The sequence below is a fragment of the Cherax quadricarinatus genome, chromosome 89 (assembly GCF_038502225.1).
Source record: "Cherax quadricarinatus isolate ZL_2023a chromosome 89, ASM3850222v1, whole genome shotgun sequence".
NCBI classification, from domain to species: domain Eukaryota; kingdom Metazoa; phylum Arthropoda; class Malacostraca; order Decapoda; family Parastacidae; genus Cherax; species Cherax quadricarinatus.
In genome coordinates, this window is record NC_091380.1 from 17,235,301 (window position 1) to 17,257,099 (window position 21,799).

The 21,799-nt window shown below is 41.0% G+C and overlaps 1 protein-coding gene across 1 annotated transcript in view; it reads left to right on the top strand.

The window, feature by feature from the left end:
* Positions 1–14,340, top strand: part of HINT1 (histidine triad nucleotide binding protein 1) — a 31,039-nt gene extending 16,699 nt beyond the window's left edge. The window contains exon 3 of the mRNA XM_070104229.1: positions 13,506–14,340. Coding sequence (XP_069960330.1) covers positions 13,506–13,670 — 165 coding nt within the window. The 3' untranslated portion in view covers positions 13,671–14,340. The remainder of the gene's footprint in view (positions 1–13,505) is intronic.
* The last annotated feature ends 7,459 nt before the right edge of the window (positions 14,341–21,799 follow it).

A 21,799-nucleotide genomic window follows, 5' to 3' on the forward strand; every position in this document is an offset into this window, starting at 1 on the left:
GCCTTGTTGCTGCGCCTGCGGCTGGGAGGGACCACTTGATGTTCCTGCTGTTATGTAGGAGGTGATCCTTTATAAACCAGATGTTCCTACTGTTATATAGGAGGTGATCCTTTATAAACCTCATGTTCCTGCTGTTATATAGGAGGTGATCCTTTATAAACCAGATGTTCCTGCTGTTATATAGGAGGTGATCCTTTATAAACCTCATGTTCCTGCTGTTATATAGGAGGTGATCCTTTATAAACCTCGTGTTCCTGCTGTTATATAGGAGGTGATCCTTTATAAACCTCATGTTCCTGCTGTTATATAGGAGGTGATCCTTTATAAACCTCGTGTTCCTGCTGTTATATAGGAGGTGATCCTTTATAAACCAGATGTTCCTGCTGTTAAATAGGTGGTGATCCTTTGTAAACCAGATGTTCCTGCTGTTATATAGGAGGTGATCCTTTATAAACCAGATGTTCCTACTGTTATATAGGAGGTGATCCTTTATAAACCAGATGTTCCTACTGTTATATAGGAGGTGATCCTTTATAAACCTCGTGTTCCTGCTATTATATAGGAGGTGATCCTTTATAAACCTCGTGTTCCTGCTATTATATAGGAGGTGATCCTTTATAAACCTCGTGTTCCTGCTATTATATAGGAGGTGATCCTTTATAAACCTCGTGTTCCTGCTATTATATAGGAGGTGATCCTTTATAAACCTCGTGTTCCTGCTATTATATAGGAGGTGATCCTTTATAAACCAGATGTTCCTGCTGTTCAACTGATGAGTTGTTTATATAGCAAACAATAAGATGCCCCACGCTTTACGATAGTTCAACTTACGGTATTTTCAACTTACGAAATGTTAAGACCTTAAGACTGGAGGAACACTGTAGTAGGCCTACTGGCCCACACTAGGCAGGTCCTTCTCTAAATTAACCATATCCACCCACTTGTCCAACCTTTTCCCAAAACTTGTCGAGAATTAGCTTTGACACATCAGATATTAACCCATCAGAACGTAACCCCATCGTACGTTCAAAAACACCTGTAGTTTTAACCCTTTCAGGGTCCGTCCCGTAGATCTACGGCTTTATGTTCAGGGTCCAAACCGTAGATCTACGCCATGAGCTCATCTCACTCTGATAAACTGTGAGTGGTACATTTGGGCCTAGATATGAGAGAATACATCTATGTGGTATGTGTGCACCACATAAAACAGATCCTGCAGCACACTGTGTATAATGAGAGAAAAAAACTTAAATCATGATTTTTCGATTAAAACAGCAACTTTGCAGTGTTTTTTCGTATGTTTTTTATAGTTGTATTTGCGATTTCTTGGTCTCATTTGATAGAATGGAATACATATTAGAGAAATAGAGATGATTTTGATTGGTTTTAGCACTGGAAATGGCTTGAAACTGAGCTCAAAGTAGCGGAAATGTTAAATTTTTGCCGATATTCAAGAGTAAACAAATGACCTCACACGTCTAATACACGCCAGCTGGTGGGTCTAATATACATTTACAAATATGGTGATGTTATTTATACAATTATTACAGTATTGCATAACAGTAAATCTTCTATTTTTTGGTGTGAATAAAAATTCAATATGTGAATAAAAAATCAAAATGGAATTTATTTGTAAAGCCTCAAAACATAACTAATGAACAGAGGAAACATTAGTTTAGTGCCAGGAATGCCTACATTGTTTATTCTGGACCCTATTTTGAAATTGGAATATTTTGAACTTTGTGTTAAATTGGCCAAATTAACAATTTCCGATCACTTTATTTTGTAGTTGAAACAGTTGACTTGGCGATTTCTTGTGCTCAATCGATAGAATAGAAGTAATACTAGTGAAATAGCTAAGAATTTGGTTGATTGGAATAATGTAATTGGCCTAAAATGGGAGTCAAAGTCGGCAAAATCGCCGATTCGTAAATGTCGCTGACACATCAAAATTCGCGAGAGCATAATTTCGTCAATTTTCCACCAAATTTCGTACTTTTTGTTTTATTACCTTCACAAAAAGATTCTCTACGATTTCATAAGAAAAAATAAATTTTTTTTTTGAAAATTCTTGGACACTGGTGCGTGACTCCAGATTTGGGCCTTGGACCCTGAAAGGGTTAAGGACAGTCTTTTAAACCTGTTTTAAACTTTTTTTTCTTTACATCATCATAGTTTAACCCTTTCAGGATCCAAGGCCAAAATCTGAAGTGGTGCTCCAGTGTCCAAGAAATTTTGAAAAAAAAAAAAAATTATTTTTTCTTACAGAATTAAAGAGTATATTTTTGTGAAGGTAATATGACAAAAAAAAAATCTGATCAGTACTTACCGAGATACAGTGCCAAGAAGTTTGTCAAAAATGATGTGGTGGCGGCAACATCAACGAATTCCACATACGCGCATTACATTATTTTGTGGTTTTAGTTGTTTTTTCTTTTCTTTTCCAATTTTTTTCTTTTCCTACTAACATTTGGGGCCTGAGAGACCAATACTGTATATAATGTATATATATAAACTCACTGTATTGAACACAATAACCGCACTAAAGTTATTATCATATTATTGTTTACCAGTGTTGTTTATTACAATAAACATGCACAAATCTTGTATAATACTAATGTTCTATCATATATTTACATATTTACAATCACTGGACATGGTTTTAGAACTGCTGGAGCTTGTGGAACTCCTTGAAACAAGGCACCATGCACAGAGGCACCTTACATTCCTCACACATAAACCGAGTGTCTTTGCGTCTTTGTTGCCGTCGTTTTGTTTGTGCACAGACAATGCATCTCTTCTGAGCAAATTTCTTCTTAGTTGAAGGAAGTTGTATTATGAAATGATCACCTTCTCTCCTCAAACGCTTGGGTATATCCTGAGGAATTCGAGGACTATGTTGTATAGCAGATGTTGTTACCTGGTACTTCATTATGAGTTGTCTGACAACAGACAAACAAAATTCACCATACGGTGGTCTGTTGCTAGTCTTTATTTGGTACATATTATATGCATTGAGCATTGAAATGTCCATGAGATGGAAGAAAAGTTTCATGTACCACTTGTAACTCTTACGAACACAGTCAACAAAACCAATCTGCATGTCACACTTGTCAACCAAGCGCATGTTTTGTGTATAATCAATCACTGACACTGGTTTTCGAATACGTTCATTAGTCACTCGATCAACTTTGCCACTGTCTTGCATTTCATTACGGTGAATGGTTGTCAACAATGTGACATCTCGTTTGTCATGCCACCGTAATGCCATGATGTCATTGGCAGTAAACACCTGCACGTCATCACCACGAGCACCTGCGTTGAGCCTGGGCATATGTTTACGATTAGAACGCACTGTGCCACACACATCTGTCTTGTTCACTCGCATGAAATCACTGAGTAATGGGCTTGTGTACCAGTTATCGGTATATAATGTATGCCCCTTACCAAGATAAGGTGCCATCATGTTTCTCACTACGTCACCTGAGATACCCAATAACATCTTGGTATCTTTCAATGTTTTACCACCCGTGTATACAACAATATCCAACACCAGGCTACTGTCACAATCACAGAGTACAAACAGTTTTATACCAAAGCGTTTCCTCTTGCTCGGTATATACTGCTTGAATGACAGTCTACCTTTGAACAAAATCAAAGACTCGTCAATTACAAGATTCTTGAATGGATAAAAATATATGCTGAACTTTTGTTTGAGATACATGAAAACATTTCTAATCTTGTATAACCTGTCACTTCAGTCAGGCCTGGTTTTGTCAGAGAAGTGCAACATACGTAAGAGTAAGATAAACCTGTTCACTGGGATGATTTCACTGAAGACCGGGGTAGAAATTAGCCGATCTGTGGACCAGTATGCTTTTATATTATGCTTATAGACGTGAGGCATAAGCATTATTGTTGCAAAAAGCAAATACATTTCTGCAACAGCCGTCTCTTTCTACCTGTGTAGTCTTGACTGTGGTGATATGATCGTATTTGCCATGGTGTACTCAAAATACTTATTACTTTCCCTGACAATAATTTCCATCAGTTGCTGGTCAAAGAATAATTCAAAGAATTCCAGTTCATTGGCCGTGGTTCCAAGGGGACAAGTAGGTAGAATTCCACTTTAAGAATCATCAAAGTGGTGGGGCTTGGGAACAAAATTGGGATTTTGCTGCCAATCCCACATACGGTTTGCTGGTGGATACTGGACATCATAGGCTGGTTGTGCGGGTGGTTGTGGTGGGCTGGTGGCTGGCGCTTCGCTTTGTCCTTGAACTGACGAGTCAGCAGCGTGGGTCCCAGCGTGGCCTGGTGAGTCACGCATGGCGGTGCCACTACCATCACCACTAACACCATCCACTGATGCCTGTGGTCTATCCATGCCAAGTGTAGCCACATCATCCTCACTATCACTACCTAAAACTGGTGTTGGGCCACGGGATGTACTCCGGGATGTACTCCGTCCCCTGGGCACAGTATGGGGTACACTACCCGAGCGCATGCGGCGGCGAACATACCGATGCTTCACTGGTGAATATGATTCCTCACTATCCCTACTCGATTGATCGTCGAGCGCAATAAAGTCACAGTCCACGTCACTGTCATCATCATTACTGAAGTCAGAGGCCTGGTCACGCGAAAATATTAGTTTTCTCTTGCGATGAGGAACAACCGACCGTGAGTCATGAGTGCCCACACCAGAGGTAGAAGGTTGAGGATTGTCAGGGTTTTCTGCACTATTATCGATATCCTGGTCATTCTTTTCGGTCACTAACTGATCAAAGCCGTAGAATTCGTCTTCATTTCCACTTCCATCAGTGTCAGAACTATCAGATAGGAAGAGGAGAGTCCCAATTTTCCGGGGAGTGAGAGCTGACTTGCGACGAGGCATGGTGAACAAGGGTAACTGAGCCGGCGTTCCCACAATGCTATGCGGGCGCCTAGATTTTTTGTTTATGGCGCACACCCACCACGCAGACCCGTTCTCTCACATGTAGGCCTATGAGTGTTTTTGCGCTAAATTTGACGGCGCTAGAATTTTGGCGTTGATCTACGGTTTGGACACTCAACGTAAAGCCGTTGATCAACGGGACGGACCCTGAGAGGGTTAAATAATTTAGTGGGGTTTTATCTGATGGGGCCTTGAAGCTGGTGAGGGGCTCTTGATCTAGGGAATTGGATCTGTGCTCCAGTTCCCTTAATTAAGCCCGAATACCTTCCTTCCCCCATCCCCACAGGAGCTGTATAATCCTACAGGTTTAGCTCTTCCCCATGGGTCTATGAAAGATGAGGTGAATCACAGAATTGATGAGGGGAAAAGGGTGAATGGTGCACTTAGGAGTCTGTGGAGACAAAGAACTTTGTCCTTGGAGGCAACGAGGGGAATGTATGAGAGTATAATTTTACCAATGCTCTTATATGGGTGTGAAGCATGGGTGATGAATGTTGCAGCGAGGAGAAGGCTGGAGGCAGTGGAGATGTCATGTCTGAGGGCAATGTGTGGTGTGAATATAATGCAGAGAATTCGTAGTTTGGAAGTTAGGAGGAGGTGCGGGATTACCAAAACTGTTGTCCAGAGGGCTGAGGAAGGGTTGTTGAGGTGGTTCGGACATGTAGAGAGAATGGAGCGAAACAGAGTGACTTCAAGAGTGTATCGGTCTGTAGTGGAAGGAAGACGGGGTAGGGGTCGGCCTAGGAAAGGTTGGAGGGAGGGGGTAAAGGAGGTTTTGTGTGCGAGGGGCTTGGACTTCCAGCAGGCATGCATGAGCGTGTTTGATAGGAGTGAATGGAGACAAATGGTTTTTAATACTTGACATGCTGTTGGAGTGTGAGCAAAGTAACATTAATGAAGGGGTTCAGGGAAACCGGCAGGCTGGACTTGAGTCCTGGAGATGGGAAGTACAGTGCCTGCACTCTGAAGGAGGGGTGTTAATGTTGCAGTTTAAAAACTGTAGTGTAAAGCACCCTTCTGGCAAGACAGTGATGGAGTGAATGATGGTGAAAGTTTTTCTTTTTCGGGCCACCCTGCCTTGGTGGGAATCGGCCAGTGTGATAATAAAAATAATAATAATAATAATAATAATAATTTAACTGATGGTAATGGGTGTTTCTGTTTATGTTAATTGCTTTTATTGTTTCCTGATTTTATTTTTGCAGTTTTGATTTTATTCTTGCTTTCTTGATTATATTATTGCTTTCATTGTTGCATGTTATGTTAGCGACTGAGTGTTGAGTGACTGTCACAGTTACTGTCACTACTATACTGGTGCTCCTTGACTTCCAGTGACTGTCACAGTTACTGTCACTACTATACTGGTGCTCCTTGACTTACAGTGACTGTCACAGTTACTGTCACTACTATACTGGTGCTCCTTGACTTACAGTGACTGTCACAGTTACTGTTGCTACTATACTGGTGCTCCTTGACTTACAGTGACTGTCACAGTTACTGTCGCTACTATACTGGTGCTCCTTGACTTACAGTGACTGTCACAGTTACTGTTGCTACTATATTGGTGCTCCTTGACTTACAGTGGCTGTCACAGTTACTGTCACTACTATACTGGTGCTCCTTGACTTAGTGACTGTCACAGTTACTGTCACTATATTGGTGCTCCTTGACTTACAGTGGCTGTCACAGTTACTGTCACTACTATACTGGTGCTCCTTGACTTACAGTGGCTGTCACAGTTACTGTCACTACTATACTGGTGCTCCTTGACTTACAGTGGCTGTCACAGTTACTGTCGCTACTATACTGGTGCTCCTTGACTTACAGTGACTGTCACAGTTACTGTCACTACTATACTGGTGCTCCTTGACTTACAGTGGCTGTCACAGTTACTGTCGCTACTATACTGGTGCTCCTTGACTTACAGTGACTGTCACAGTTACTGTCACTACTATACTGGTGCTCCTTGACTTACAGTGGCTGTCACAGTTACTGTCGCTACTATACTGGTGCTCCTTGACTTACAGTGACTGTCACAGTTACTGTCGCTACTATACTGGTGCTCCTTGACTTACAGTGACTGTCACAGTTACTGTCACTACTATATTGGTGCTCCTTGACTTACAGTGACTGTCACAGTTACTGTCACTACTATACTGGTGCTCCTTGACTTACAGTGACTGTCACAGTTACTGTCACTACTATACTGGTGCTCCTTGACTTACAGTGACTGTCACAGTTACTATCACTACTATACTGGTGCTCCTTGACTTACAGTGACTGTCACAGTTACTGTCACTACTATACTGGTGCTCCTTGACTTACAGTGACTGTCACAGTTACTGTCGCTACTATACTGGTGCTCCTTGACTTACAGTGACTGTCACAGTTACTGTCACTACTATATTGGTGCTCCTTGACTTACAGTGGTTCCAACTGATATTTCAACTTCGCAATGGTGCAAAAATAATTATTTTGGAGATAAAATTGAAAATAATTACCCAGGATGAAGGTGGCAAGTCTGTGACTTGTTTTTATTTCTATACTCTTGAGTACTGGTATTGAGTTATTATTAATTTACTTATTCAGTGACTGTAGTTATTTACAGCGTCTCCTCACTTAACGACTCGGTTCCATTCCTAAGAGTAGATTGGTAAGCGCAGTGGTCGTTAAGTGAGGAGCATACTGTACTGGTACTGGGTTTGTGTCAACCATCTTTAGATATGCTTTTAAAAATCACCTTTGTGCCATTAATAACATTTTTAGTATATTCTTAAATGTTTATACAGTAGTGTAATGTATAGTGTAATTTGCAGAATAGAGGAAATCAGCTCTAATATAAATTATGTGAGTTTTCAATGGTTGGAGAGCTGGTCGTAATTCCGAGCGGTTGGTAAGCAAGTACTACAATGCTAAGTGAGGAGAGGCTGTACTTATTTAGCATATCATATTCATATTTGACTTGCAACGGGTTCATCGGAACGTAACCCCACCAGTACAGTGTCTCCTCAGTTAGCGACGTACTCATTTACTGATACCTTGGACTGACAATGGGCTCTCTGACCAATATTCATACCTGTATAATGTATATTAACCCATAAATGGTCCAAGCAGATCTACGTTCACATGTGTAGTGCTCCAAAAGTAGATTACGTTTTTTTTTACATATTTTCAAATATAACAAAAAAAACGTAGATCAAAGTTTTTTTACACAAATGTAAAAAAAAAAAAAAAGAAGATCTACTTTTTTTACATACTTTCAAATGTTGAAAAAACGTATATATATGTTTGGACTGTTTACAGGTTAAAGCTGATTTCCTCTATTCTGTTTACGTCAATATTCAGTACACTATTGTATAAACATTTAAAAATATACCAGAAATGTTATAAATGGTGCAAAAGTGACATTAAAACAATATCAGAGATGGTTGACACACTCGCTACCGCTATAGTATGCTCCTCACTTAGCGACAAACTCGTTTAACGTGGTCTTAGGAACGGAACTCCGTTGTTAAGTGAGGAGAGGCTGTATACGGTAAATGTGGATATGTCAACCTGTCCTTGCAACTTTTATGTAGATTTCTCAGATGATTTTCAACAAATATATCTATTGTTTGTCAAGGTTTAGTTTGTGTTGGTTAATGTGTTGTCATTAAGATAAATTAACCAATTATAAAACAGTACCAATGAAATATTAACAGAGGCAATAAAGAAGTTTTGAAGAGTGACCAAATAACAGGAACTACCAAATACAGTGGACCCTCGACTAACGATATTAATTGGTACCCGAGTACGAATATCATTAGCCGAGTTTTTTTAGCGTTAGCCAAGGCAACATGTTAGTGTTAACATGTATCGTTAGTCGGATTTAACGTTAGGCGATGCCATCGTTGGTCGAGGGTCCACTGTACACTATAAATTACTAAGTCAGATAGTCACTCTTCTTTCTGTCTCTTGTACCACTAAAACCACTCCCCATATCTTCTGCTATTATTACTTCTACAGTAAAACCCTTGTATCTGTGGATTTGGTAACCATGGTTTCAGTTATCCACAGTTTACTATGACCCCCAAAAAACCCTTAAATTTGTTTAATAACGACCCCAAAGCTTAACCCTTTCAGGGTCCAAGGCCAAAATCTGAAGTGGTGTCCCAGTGTCCAAGAATTTTCAAAAAAAATTTGTTTTATTTTTTCTTATGAAATGGTAGAGAATCTTTCTGTGAAGGTAATAAAACAAAGAGTATGAAATTTGATGGAAAATTAAGGAAATTATGCTCTCGCAAATTTTGATGTGTCAGAGATATTTATGAATCGGCGATTTTGCCGACTTTGACTCCCATTTTAGGCCAATTACATTATTCCAGTTGACCAAATTCTTAGCTATTTCACTAGTATTACTTCTGTTCTTCTTCTCTTTTTTAGTAAATGTATACAGGAGAAGGGGTTACTAGCCCATTGCTCCCGGCATTTTAGTCGCCTCATACGACACGCATGGCTTACGGAGGAAAGATTCTTTTCCACTTCCCCATGGACAATAGAAGAAATAAAAAAGAACAAGAGCTATTTAGAAAAAGGAGAAAAACCTAGATGTATGTATATATATATATGCATGTGCGTGTCTGTGAAGTGTGACCAAAGTGTAAGTAGGAGTAGCAAGATATCCCTGTTATCTAGCGTGTTTATGAGACAGAAAAAGAAACCAGCAATCCTACCATCATGCAAAACAGTTACAGGTTTTTGTTTCACAGTCATCTGGCAGGACGGTAGTACTTCCCTGGGTGGTTGCTGTCTGAAGGAAGGGTGTTAATGTTGCAGTTTAAAAACTGTAGTGTAAAGCACCCTTCTGGCAAGACAGTGATGGAGTGAATGATGGTGAAAGTTTTTCTTTTTCGGGCCACCCTGCCTTGGTGGGAATCGGCCAGTGTGATAATAAAATAATAAAATAATACTTCTGTTCTATCGATTGAGCACAAGACATCGTCAAGTCAACTGTTTCAACTACAAAATATAGTGGACCCTCGACTAATGCTATTAATCCGTTCCTGAGAGCTCATCGTTAGTCAAAATTATCATTAGTCAAGTTAATTTTCCCCATAAGAAATAATGAAAATCAAATTAGTCCGTGCAAGACACCCCAAAGTATGAAAAAAAAAAATTTTACCACATGAAATATTAATTTTAATACACACAAACTGAAGAAGACATGTACAGTTACATGACACTTACCTTTATTGAAGATCTGGTGATGATTGATGGGATGGGAGGAGGGGAGAGTGTGGATGGTGTTAGTGTTTAGAAGGGGAATCCCCTTCCATTAGGACTTGGTGTCAAGTCCTAATGGCTTATGTCCTGGGAGTGCCTTTTTCTCCTGAGTAATGTAGGTCCTGTATGGCATTTCCTTCCAGAACAGACCTGTTTTGTCACAACTGAACACTTATTGGGGTTGGAGTTTTTCAGCTTTGCCATGCCTTATCACACTGTGTATGCCACTACAATTCTTAAATCTCTCAAACCAACCTTTGCTGGCCTTAAATTCACCAATATGAGCACTAGTTCCAGGTATTTTTTCCTGTTCACCTGAGTGTTAGTCAACTGTTGTGGGTCGCATCCTGGGAGACAAGATTAAGGACCCCAATGGAAATAAGTTAGACAGTCCTCGATTATGCACTGACTTTCTTGGGTTATCCTGGGTGGCTAACCCTCTGGGGTTAATCGTTTCTCGGTAATTGTTTCACGTTAAGCCACACCAACAGCACACACTCCACATCTTCGAGTAATACAGCTGATGGTGGTGCAGCAACAGCTGATTGATTCAGCAACAGCTGACTGGTCCAGCAACAGCTGACCGTGGTGCAGCAATAGCTGACTGGTCCAGCAACAGCTGACTGTGGTGCAGCAATAGCTGACTGATCCAGCAACAGCTGACTGGTCCAGCAACAGCTGACTGTGGTCCAGCAACAGCTGACCATGGTGCAGCAACAGCTGACTGGTCCAGCAACAGCTGACCATGGTGCAGCAACAGCTGACTGGTCCAGCAACAGCTGACTGTGGTGCAGCAACAGCTGACTGGTCCAGCAACAGCTGACTGTGGTGCAGCAACAGCTGGCTGATCCAGCAACAGCTGACTGGTCCAGCAACAGCTGACCGTGGTGCAGCAGCAGCTGACTGATCCAGCAACAGCTGACTGGTCCAGCAACAGCTGACCGTGGTGCAGCAGCAGCTGACTGTGGTACGATAGTATTTATCACCCTTTTTACCACAGGGTTGGCACTAGAAGCTTTCTTGGGGCCCATGGTGACTTACTTTGCAGGTGAAATCACTAGAAACACTGTGATAATATGAAATGTTCTGATTGTATGTTTGGATGGGACTGCGGTGGCTGGCTGCTTGTAAACACTTGCACCCAAGGGACAAGTGAGGCACGCTCAGGCCACAAGTGGACGCGTCTCGAACGGAACGGAACGAATCGCGTTGGTCAAGTTTTTTAGCGCTAGTCGAGGCAAAATTTTTGCGTTAAAATGTATCACTAGTCAGATTTAACGCTATATGATGCCCTCGTTAGTCGAGGGCCCACTGTAAAGTGATCGGAAATTGGTAATTTGGCCAATTTAACACAAAGTTCAAAATATTCCAATTTCAAAATAGGGTCCAGAATAAACAATGTAGGTATTCCTTGCACTAAAATAACATTTCCTCTGTTCATTAGTTATGTTTTGAGGCTTTACAAATGAATTCCATTTTGATTTTTTATTCACATGATAAATTTTTATTCACACCAAAAAATAGAAGATTTACTGTTATGTAATATTGTAATAATTGTATAAATATCATCACCACATTTGTAAATGTATATTAGACCCACCAGCTGGCGTGTGCTAGATGTGTGAGGTTGTTTGTTTACTCTTGAACATCGGCAAAAATTTAACATTTCCGCTACTTTGAGCTCAGTTTCAAGCCATTTCCAGTGCTAAAACCAATCAAAATCATCTCTACTTCTCTAATATGTCTTTCATTCTATCAAATGAGACCAAGAAATTGCAAATACAACTATAAAAAACATAGGAAAAAACACTGCAGTCACTGTTTTAATCGAAAATCACAGTCTCAGTTTTTTCTCTCATTATGCACAGTGTGCTGCAGGATTTGTTTTATGTGGTGCACACATACCACATAGATGTATTCTCTCATATCTAGGCCCAAATTTACCACTCACAGTTTATCAGAGTGAACTGAGCTCATGGCGTAGATCTACGGTTTGGACCCTGAATGTAAAGCCGTAGATCTAGGGGACGGACCCTGAAAGGGTTAAAAGTAGTGATGGTTGCAGTTCTTTAAAGCCTAAGAGAAGCTGTGAAGTGCTTCCCATCAGTGAAAAAGTGTGAATTGTAATTTTATTTTGCATAATTGTTATTGCTGTTCTTGCTGCTGAACAGCGGTTTAGTGCCGATGAAGGTAGCGTAGGTAGCAATGATACGGCCGTGGACTAGTTTGGCTTTAATTGGGTAGGAGTGAGTACACAACGGGCAGTGTGAGGGAGTGACCGCAAGCCAGTCCGTGGAGGGGGAGCACTTGTGTCTGTCAAGTCGGTCGGCCTAGGAGTGAGAGAGGGTGGGCTGTGTCTCCCACTGACCTAGGTGAGCCTACAGAGGGCAGCACCTGAATGCCGTGAAATATGAACTAGTCAGAGCAGACGGCTAGGCTGTGTGCTCTGACAGTACAGGTGTCTACATAATATATCAATTAAACTTTATCATTGGTATGTACGTAAATGGAAAATGACTTGTATATGGGGTTTGCTACTATCCACAGTTTCAAGTATCCACTGTAGGTCTTGGAAAGTATCCCACTGTGGACATTGGGGGACTACTGTACTTCTTCTACCAGTATTACCTCTACCAGTACTTCTCCATTTCTTCCTCTTTGTCTCCCTCTGCTGTGTATATTGGCTCCCTCACTCTCGTGTATTAGTCTGACTTGTAAATGGTCCAAGTCAGACAGAAACATTGTTATAAGCTCCTTTCTGCTATGTTCAGATTATTTGTGTATTTTTCCATTCATAGTATTGTCTTATTGTTCTTCATCACTGTTTAAGGTTTGTGAACAGTCTTCTGTCTGGCTGTGTCATCAACTCAAGTACAGTACAGTACGATACAATACTTGCACTCTGAAGGAGGGGTGGTGGAGGTGGGAAGTACAGTACCTTCACTCTGAAGGAGGGGTGGTGGAGGTGGGAAGTACAGTACAGTGGTCCCTCGTTTATCGTAATTAATCAGTTCCTAGAAGTGTGACTATTATCAAAATTGATGATTTTCGAATCGATTTTCCCCATAAGAAATGATGTAAATACAATTAATGCGTTCCAGACACCCAGTGTGTGGCTGAGGTGTTGGTAACATGGTGGCCTCAGGTATGGGCAGCAGGAAACTATATTTTTCACACACACAGGTTGTGTATGAGCCTGGCCCATGGCCGGGCTCATACACAAGTAGAAAGACTTTGACAGCTTATCAGAGATAAAGGTGTATTACTAACATTGTTGTGTTTACAGCTCTTGGGCCACTTGATGGTGGTGGCACGCAAGTTGGCAAAGGAACAGGGACTGGACAAAGGATTTCGTCTGGTGTTGAACAACGGCAAACACGGAGCTCAGAGTGTTTACCACCTGCACCTGCACGTCCTGGGTGGCAGACAGATGCACTGGCCACCTGGCTAGTGCTGCCTTCCATCACCTGCTGTCAACTGTGCTGCTGTTTCACCTGGGGGATAATGACAGCATCACTGGTTTACGGTCTCCCATGATTGTTGGCGTAGTTAATGGTTAAGGAATTGTTTTCAGGCAGTTAAATGCCCACACATCCTTGTTGGGTTACTTATCCCTTTTTGTTCAATATTTGGTGAAAGGGGTCATGTCCTCTCATGAATAACTAAGGTGTAATGAATACTTGTCTGTGTTCAATAATAAACCACATTAAGACAAACCCAGGAGACTGATTAATCTGTATATTTTGACCCCCTTCTGGGGTCCTCTTCAGCAGATGAGTATCTAATGAAGAGGGCACCAGAATGGGGCCAAAATATTCAGATCGATCAGTGTCCTGAGTTTGTCACCACGTGGGTTATTAATCAGCATAACCTCTTACGTTTAACATTGAACAACATGTGGATCCCTGTACCTCATAGCTTCAATACCATTACTCATACTTATGTTGCAAGCTTTACATTGTAATATAAATGAAGGTGCAGGTTAGTGCAATCCTCTCAAAGACTTGCCGTGTTCCCTCGTTGATAAAGTTGCATAAGTTATTACGCTTATAAAAAGTATGACATTAATCTTGTCTTCATTCATAATCTTGTTAATTACCAATAAATGAACCTTGACAGAAGACATTGTTTCAGTGTGGCCTTTTATCACGTAGATTGTTTAAATTTAGATTTAGGAAGGTTATAAGACAGTGCTGGTTTAGAAATAGTGTAGTGGATGAGTGGAACAGTCTGCCTTGTACACTTCCTGCAGTACACTACTCTTGTACACTTCCTGCAGTGCACTACACATGTACACTTCATGCAGTACACTACACATGTACACTTCATGCAGTACACTACACATGTACACTTCCCTACAGTACACTACATGTACACTTCCCTGCAGTAAACTACACATGTACACTTCCCTGCAATACACTTCACATGTACACTTCCCTGCAGTACACTTCAAATGTACACTTTCCTACAGTACACAACATATACACTTCCTACAGTACACTACATGTACACCTCTGGAACTCTCTCCAGATAAACTCCAGATAACTGCAGTACACTGCACATACACTTCCCTGCAGTATACTACACATGTACACTTCCTGCAGTACATTACATGTACACTTCCCTGCAGTACACTACATGTACACTTCCTGCAGTACATTTATTTATTTATTTATTTAATAATTTTAGCATACATACAGAGGTACAAAAAAAAATACAGGTAAGAGCAGCATGCCAAAGCCACTTGTATGCATAGCATTACGTGCTGGCTTAAAATTAACTTAAGATTAACTAAGCAATGATGTAATCAGTGATAAAACATTATTGTAAACAGATAACAATAAAGCACAAATGAGTATTACAAAGACAGGTCATATGGTTGCATGCATTGTTGTATATTCAGTAGAATGGAGTATTCTGTTAGGTAGTGTATTTAAAAAATAATAAAGTTAGATTGGGTTTAGGTTTAACATTTATGTGATATAATTATGAGAAACATTTAAGATATACAATTTATAAGGTTCAGTTATTCAGTACAGTGGACCCCCGGTTAACGAACTTTTTTCATTTCAGTAGTATGTTCAGGTGCCAGTACTGACCGAATTTTTTCCCATAAGGAATATTGTGAAGTAGATTAGTCCATTTCAGACCCCCAAACATACACATACAAATGCACTTACATAAATACACTTACATAATTGGTCGCATTCAGAGGTGATCGTTATGCGGGGGTCCACTGTATTTATTTAGTTGTGGGTGAGTAAGTGATTTTTGAGAAGAGACTTGAATTTATTAACAGACAGTGTTTCTTTTATATTTACAGGTAATGAATTCCAGATTTTAGGGCCTTTTATGTGCATTGAGTTTTTGCATAGTGTGAGATGGACACGAGGAACATCAAAGAGTGATCTGTGTCTTGTGTTATGGTCATGTGTTCTGCTGAGGTTGGCAAGGAGATGTTTGAGGGGAGGGTTAATATCAGAGTTAAGTGTTCTATGTATGTAGTAGGTGCAGTAATAAGTATGGATGTTTTGTATTGTGAGTAGGTTTAGTGTTTTGAATATTGGTGGAGTGTGCTGTCTGTAGTGGGAATTTGTTATCGTTCTGACTGCAGCCTTTTGTTGGGTAATTAGTGGTCTGAGATGGTTAATTGTTGTTGAGCCCCATGCACAAATTCCATAGGTGAGATAGGGGTAAATAAGAGAGTGATATAGGGCCAGGAGGGCTGACTGTGGAACATAGTACCGTATCTTCGATAGTATGTCTACGGTCTTGGAAATTTTTTTAGAAATTTGTTGTATATGTGTATGAAATTTGAGTCTATTATCAAGGTGGATTCCTAAGAATTTTCCCTCTGTTAGCTTTGTGATAGGTGATCCGTTTATCATTATGTTAAGAGGGACATCTGTAGCTCTGTTACCAAACCGAATGAAGTATTCTTAAGTATTCTTAGAGACTCACATTCGTTCTTGGCTTCTCTTTTTGGGACCCTTAAGGGTTTAGCACTTGAATTGTGTGAGCTTGTTAGCAATAAGTGGAGACAAATGGTTTTTTGGGAGTTGAGGAGCTGTTGGAGTGTGAGAAAGTTATGATTTTGTGAAGGGATTTGGGGAAACTGGTTAGCCAGACTTGAGTCTTGGAGGTGAGAAGTACAGTACAGTATGGTACAATACTTGCACTCTGAAGGAGGGGTGGTGGAGGTGGGAAGTACAGTACCTGCACTCTGAAGGAGGGGTGGTGGAGGTGGGAAGCACAGTACAGTGGTCCCTCGTTTATCGTAATTAATCAGTTCCTGGAAGTGTGACTATTATTGAAATTGACGATTTTCGAATCGATTTTCCCCATAAGAAATGATGTAAATACAATTAATGCGTTCCAGACACCCAGAAGTATTAAAACAAAAATTTTTTTAAATGAAATATAGATGTACATACACAATACAATGGGACATGATGAATGAAACATTAACAGCATAACACTTACCTTTATTGGCGATTCTTTTTAGTGTATGGAAGACTGGAGAGATTGGATTAGTTACTGTTTGGAAGGGGAATCCCCTTCCATCAACACCTCAGGTACCAAGTGCTTTTCTGGGGTTACTTATCTTCTTTGTTTCTTAACCCTTAAATGGTTCAAACATATACACCTACCATCTGACTTACGACCACTTGACTTACGACCATGTTTTTTATGCCAAATTTCTGGGAAATAAACAAGTATTTGTGTTGTACACAGTGTTTATCCTAAACCTTACAGTGTAAAATACAGTACTAACAACATAAAAAGTAAAGTAAAACATGAAATACCAAAATAAAAGAATAAAATAAAGTCATTACAAAAATGTTATGTTGATATTCAGTAGTAAAGTTCGACTTACGACCGGTTTCTCAGAACTGACTCGGTCATAAGTCGGATGGTAGGTGTATATACGTTCACTCGCACAGCACCCCGAATATTTTAAAAAACAAAAACATTTACAGAAAAAAAGAACACATTTTTTGACATGTTTTAGAATAAAAAAAATTAGGGTCAGTACTTGCCGAGGTCTGAGGGCGAGAAGTTGGCACTGGATGCTCAGGTGACGGCAACACCGAGTCCTGCCGCTTGCAGAAGTGTTGCCGATATACCTTTTTTCTATTTTTTATGTTATTTTATGTAATTTTTATGTTCTGATAATTACAGTTTGTAGTAGTTCTTGTCATTTATAACCAATCTTTGTTCTGACACTAGTATTAGTTACTGAAATTGTACTCACATTGTCACAAACACACTGACAGGTGGACATTTACACCTGCCTTGGTCATTTACTATTGTCTTGGAATATATACAAAGTATTTATATGTCCCAGCAATGTTTTGTATATGTGGAAGTATATAATAATAATGAGGAGGAGGAGGAGGAGAAGAAGGAGGAAGAGGAGGAGGAGGAAGAGGAGAAGGAGGAGGAGGAAGAGGAGGAGGAGGAGGAGAATAATAACATGTAATAATAATAATAGTAGGTAATAATAAGTTTCCTTGAAGCATGAAAAACTAAGTCCACCACTGATAGTGACATGATAAGATGAGATAACTGATAAGAACTGACGTTTGATGAGCATACACGAGGGTGCAGCTGATAAGAAAGATTAGAGGTGATATTTGATGAGCATCCTCTCACTTTGTTTTTGCTGGTACACAAACATGTCTGTCTATTTGTCTGTCTGTCAAGCTCCCTGTCTATCCATCTAGCTCTCTGTCTCAGAGAGAGCCACAAGACTGCGTCATCACCTTTACTCACATCTTCAAGCAGAGTATAGCACTTTGTCTGGATTTTTTGGGTTATTCTAGGTAATTTACACTATGTATACTTGTATTTATGTGTACCTGTGAGACAGAGATAGAGACAGATTGAAAGAGATACAGACAGACAAAGGCAGATAGAGACAGATAGAGGTAGACAGAGATAGAGATAGACAGAGATACAGAGATAGACAGACCCTAAACTTGGGGTTAACATCACTTTCCTCTTAAAAGAGGAGTGTTAATATGACATTACATCAGTGAATCCTTGGTGTTTGCTGCACTGTTTGCTCTAGCTGGCGCTCAATTTAACTGGCGCTCCCACAAGGTACTAAGTGGTCCAGATTTTTTTAATACCGTGCACACTGAGTGTTAAGACCCATTCTTTGCTGACCAGGCATCTCAGGGCAATCATGCCAAATTTTGAGGCAGAAAATTAAAACGTATATGTACGTTTGGGGTGCTACGTATAAGAACGTATATATACGTTTGGACTGTTTAAGGGTTAATGCCACTAGGACCAGCTTGAGAGTCACTGGATCCCTGTCTCGCAAAAAAAGTGTCCAGAGAGCTCTGTTTCTGGCGTCTCTTTAAAACTTCCCTAAAATGGGCCAAGACTCTGTCACTGTACATGTTGCCAACATGGCTTGCAACATCCTTCTCAGGGTGATGTTTCTCCGTAAATCTTTCCATCCTACCCCACATTTCAAAAATCTCCTTAATTTCTGAAGAAGGCACCTTCTTCCATCTCTCTTCCTCCTCCTCTGCAGCAAGATTCTGAGCTGCAATCTGTTGCTCTTCCTGCTGAAGCTCTTGCAGCTCCTCAGTGGTGAGCTCTTCATTGTGGTCCTCCACCAACTCTTCCACATCCTCCAAACTCACATCCAACCCCATGGAACTCCCCAATGCCACAATAGATTTCACAACTGTCATAGGCTCATCAGGGTCAGCCACAAACTCTTCAAAATCCCTCTTGTGGATACAATCTGGCCACAATTTTCTCCAAGCAGAGTTCAAAGTCCTGGTAGTCACCTCCTCCCAAGCCTTACCTGTAAGGCTTATGCAGTGGAGGATACTGAAGTGTTCTTTCCAAAACTCTCTTAGGGTCAAGTGAGTGTCTGAGGTCACATTAAAGCACCTTTGAAACATTGCTTTTTAAAGTTTGAAATGACCTGCTGGTCCATGGGCTGGAGGAGAGGAGTGGTATTAGAGGGCAAGAACTTCACAGTGATGAACCCATACTACTCCAGAATTAGGTCATCCAAGTTTGGAGGATGAGCAGGTGCATTGTCCATTACTAGGAGGCACTTGAGATCCAATTTCTTTTCCAGGAGGTAATTCTTCGCACTAGGGCCAAACACTTCATTGAACCACTCAACGAAAATTTCCCTCGTGACCCATGCCTTATTATTAGATTTCCAAAACACACACAATTTACTCTTCATATCATTGTTTTTCCCTGAACACTCTGGGATTTTCAGAATGGTGCACTAATAACGGCTTCACTTTGAAATCCCCACTAGTATTAGCTCAGAACATGAGTGCCAGCCTGTCTTTCATAGGCTTGTGTCCTGGCAGTGCCTTTTCCTCCTGAGTAATGTAGGTCCTCTTTGGCATTTTCTTCCAAAAGAAGCCTGTTTCGTCACAATTGAACACTTGTTCAAGTTTCAATCCTTCAGCCTCTATGTACTATTTGAATTCGCTTATGAATTTTCTAGCTGCAATTTTGTCCGAACTGGCAAATGCCTTATCACACTGTGTATGGCACTACGGTTCTTAAATCTCTCAAACCAACCTTTGCTGGCCTTAAATTCACAAACATCAGTACTCGTTGCAAGCAATTTCTTTACCAGATCATCATGCAACTGCCTAGCTTTTTCACAAATAATCGAAGTCATAAGAATATCTCCTGCTAATTGTTTCTCATTTATCTACACCAATAATAACTTCTCAACATCTTCGAGTACTGGTGATCTCATTTTTGTCAGCATAGTTACTCCCTTTGCAACAACAGCTTCCTTGATTTCCTTTTTCTTGGCCACTATGGAAGCTATGGTTGTATGGGGTTTGTTATACATTCTGGCCAGTTCGGCCACACGTACGCCACTTTCATATTTTTCAATGATGTTTTTCTTAAATTCAATCATATTTCTCACCTTCTTTACCAACGGCCTGGCACTATGAGCTTTCTTTGGAGCCATGGTAGCTTATTTAGCAGTTGCAAGCACTACAACAAATGGAATATTATGAAATATTTCGTATGAACCAGTGAGGGGACCGTCACTCACTGGTAAACAATGGCACACTGGCTGGGAAGGGAGGGCGAGGCGGCTCTGAGCCGTGTGTATGCATCCTGGACGAACGACGATTCGCAAGCCAATGTTTTGACGAAAATAACATTATGACTTTCGAAAATTACGACTATTGAGTCTTAGGATTATTGAGGGACCACTGTACAGGTACCATCCGACTTACGACCAAGCTTGGTTCCGACCAACTAGTCGTAAGTCAAAATAGACGTAAGTCGAACCTTTGAAAATTGCCGACATACTGGGTAAGGCATAATGTCAGACCTTTACTATATAAACTACCTACATAGTGAAAGTTAAGACACACGTGCAACATCTGGATATCTTTATTATAGACATTTCGCCATCCAGTGGCTTTATCAATACAGACATACAGGACATACAGTGGACCCCCGCATACCGTTGGCATCACATAACGTTAAATCTGCATAGCGATACATTTTATCACTAAAATTTTGCCTCGCATAGTGCTAAAAAACTCGCTCAACGCTATTCGTCCGAGACGCGTCTATGTGAGGCCTGAGCCAGCCTCACATGTTCCGCTGGTGGCAATGTTTACAAGCTAGCCTCCACGGTAACATCCAAGCATACAGTCAGAGCATTTCGTATTATTACAGCATTTTTGGTGATTTTATCTGCAAAATAAGTGACCATGGGCCCCAAGAAAGCTTTTAGTGCCAACCCTGTGGTAAAAAGGGTGAGAAATATTATCGAAATACTGTGGTACCATGGTCAACTGCTGATGCTGCTGCTGCTGTAGCACTGTCAGCTGCTGCTGCTGCTGTAGCACCATCAGCTGCTGCTGCTGCTGTACCACTGTCAGCTGCTGCTGCTGCTGCTGTAGTACCATCTGCTGCTGCTGTAGCATGGTCTGCTGCTGCTGTAGTACTGTCAGCTGCTGCTGTAGCACTGTCAGCTGCTGCTGCTGTAGCACTGTCAGCTGCTGCTGCTGTAGCACTGTCAGCTGCTGCTGCACTGTCAGCTGCTGCTGCTGTAGCACTGTCAGCTGCTGCTGCTGCTGTACCACCGTCAGCTGCTGCTGCTGTAGTACCGTCTGCTGCTGCTGTAGCACCGTCTGCTGCTGCTGTAGCACTTTCAGCTGCTGCTGCTACTGTAGCACTGTCAGCTGCTGCTGCTGCTGTTGTACCATCTGCTGCTGCTGTAGCACCATCTGCTGCTGCTGTAGCACTGTCAGCTGCTGCTGCTGCTGTAGCACCGTTGTTGGTGTGGCTTATTGAGAATACCAAGAAACTATTAACCCCAGAGGGTTAGCCACCCAGGATAACCCAAAAAAAGTCAGTGTCATTGAAGACTGTCTAACTTATTTTCATTGGGGTCCTTAATCTTGTCTCCCAGGATGCAACCCACACCAGTCGACTAACACCCAGGTGAACAGGGAAAAATGCCTGGAATTAGTGCTCATATTGGTGAATTTAAAGCCAGCAAAGGTTGGTTTGAGAGATTTAAGAATCGTAGTGACATACACAGTGTGA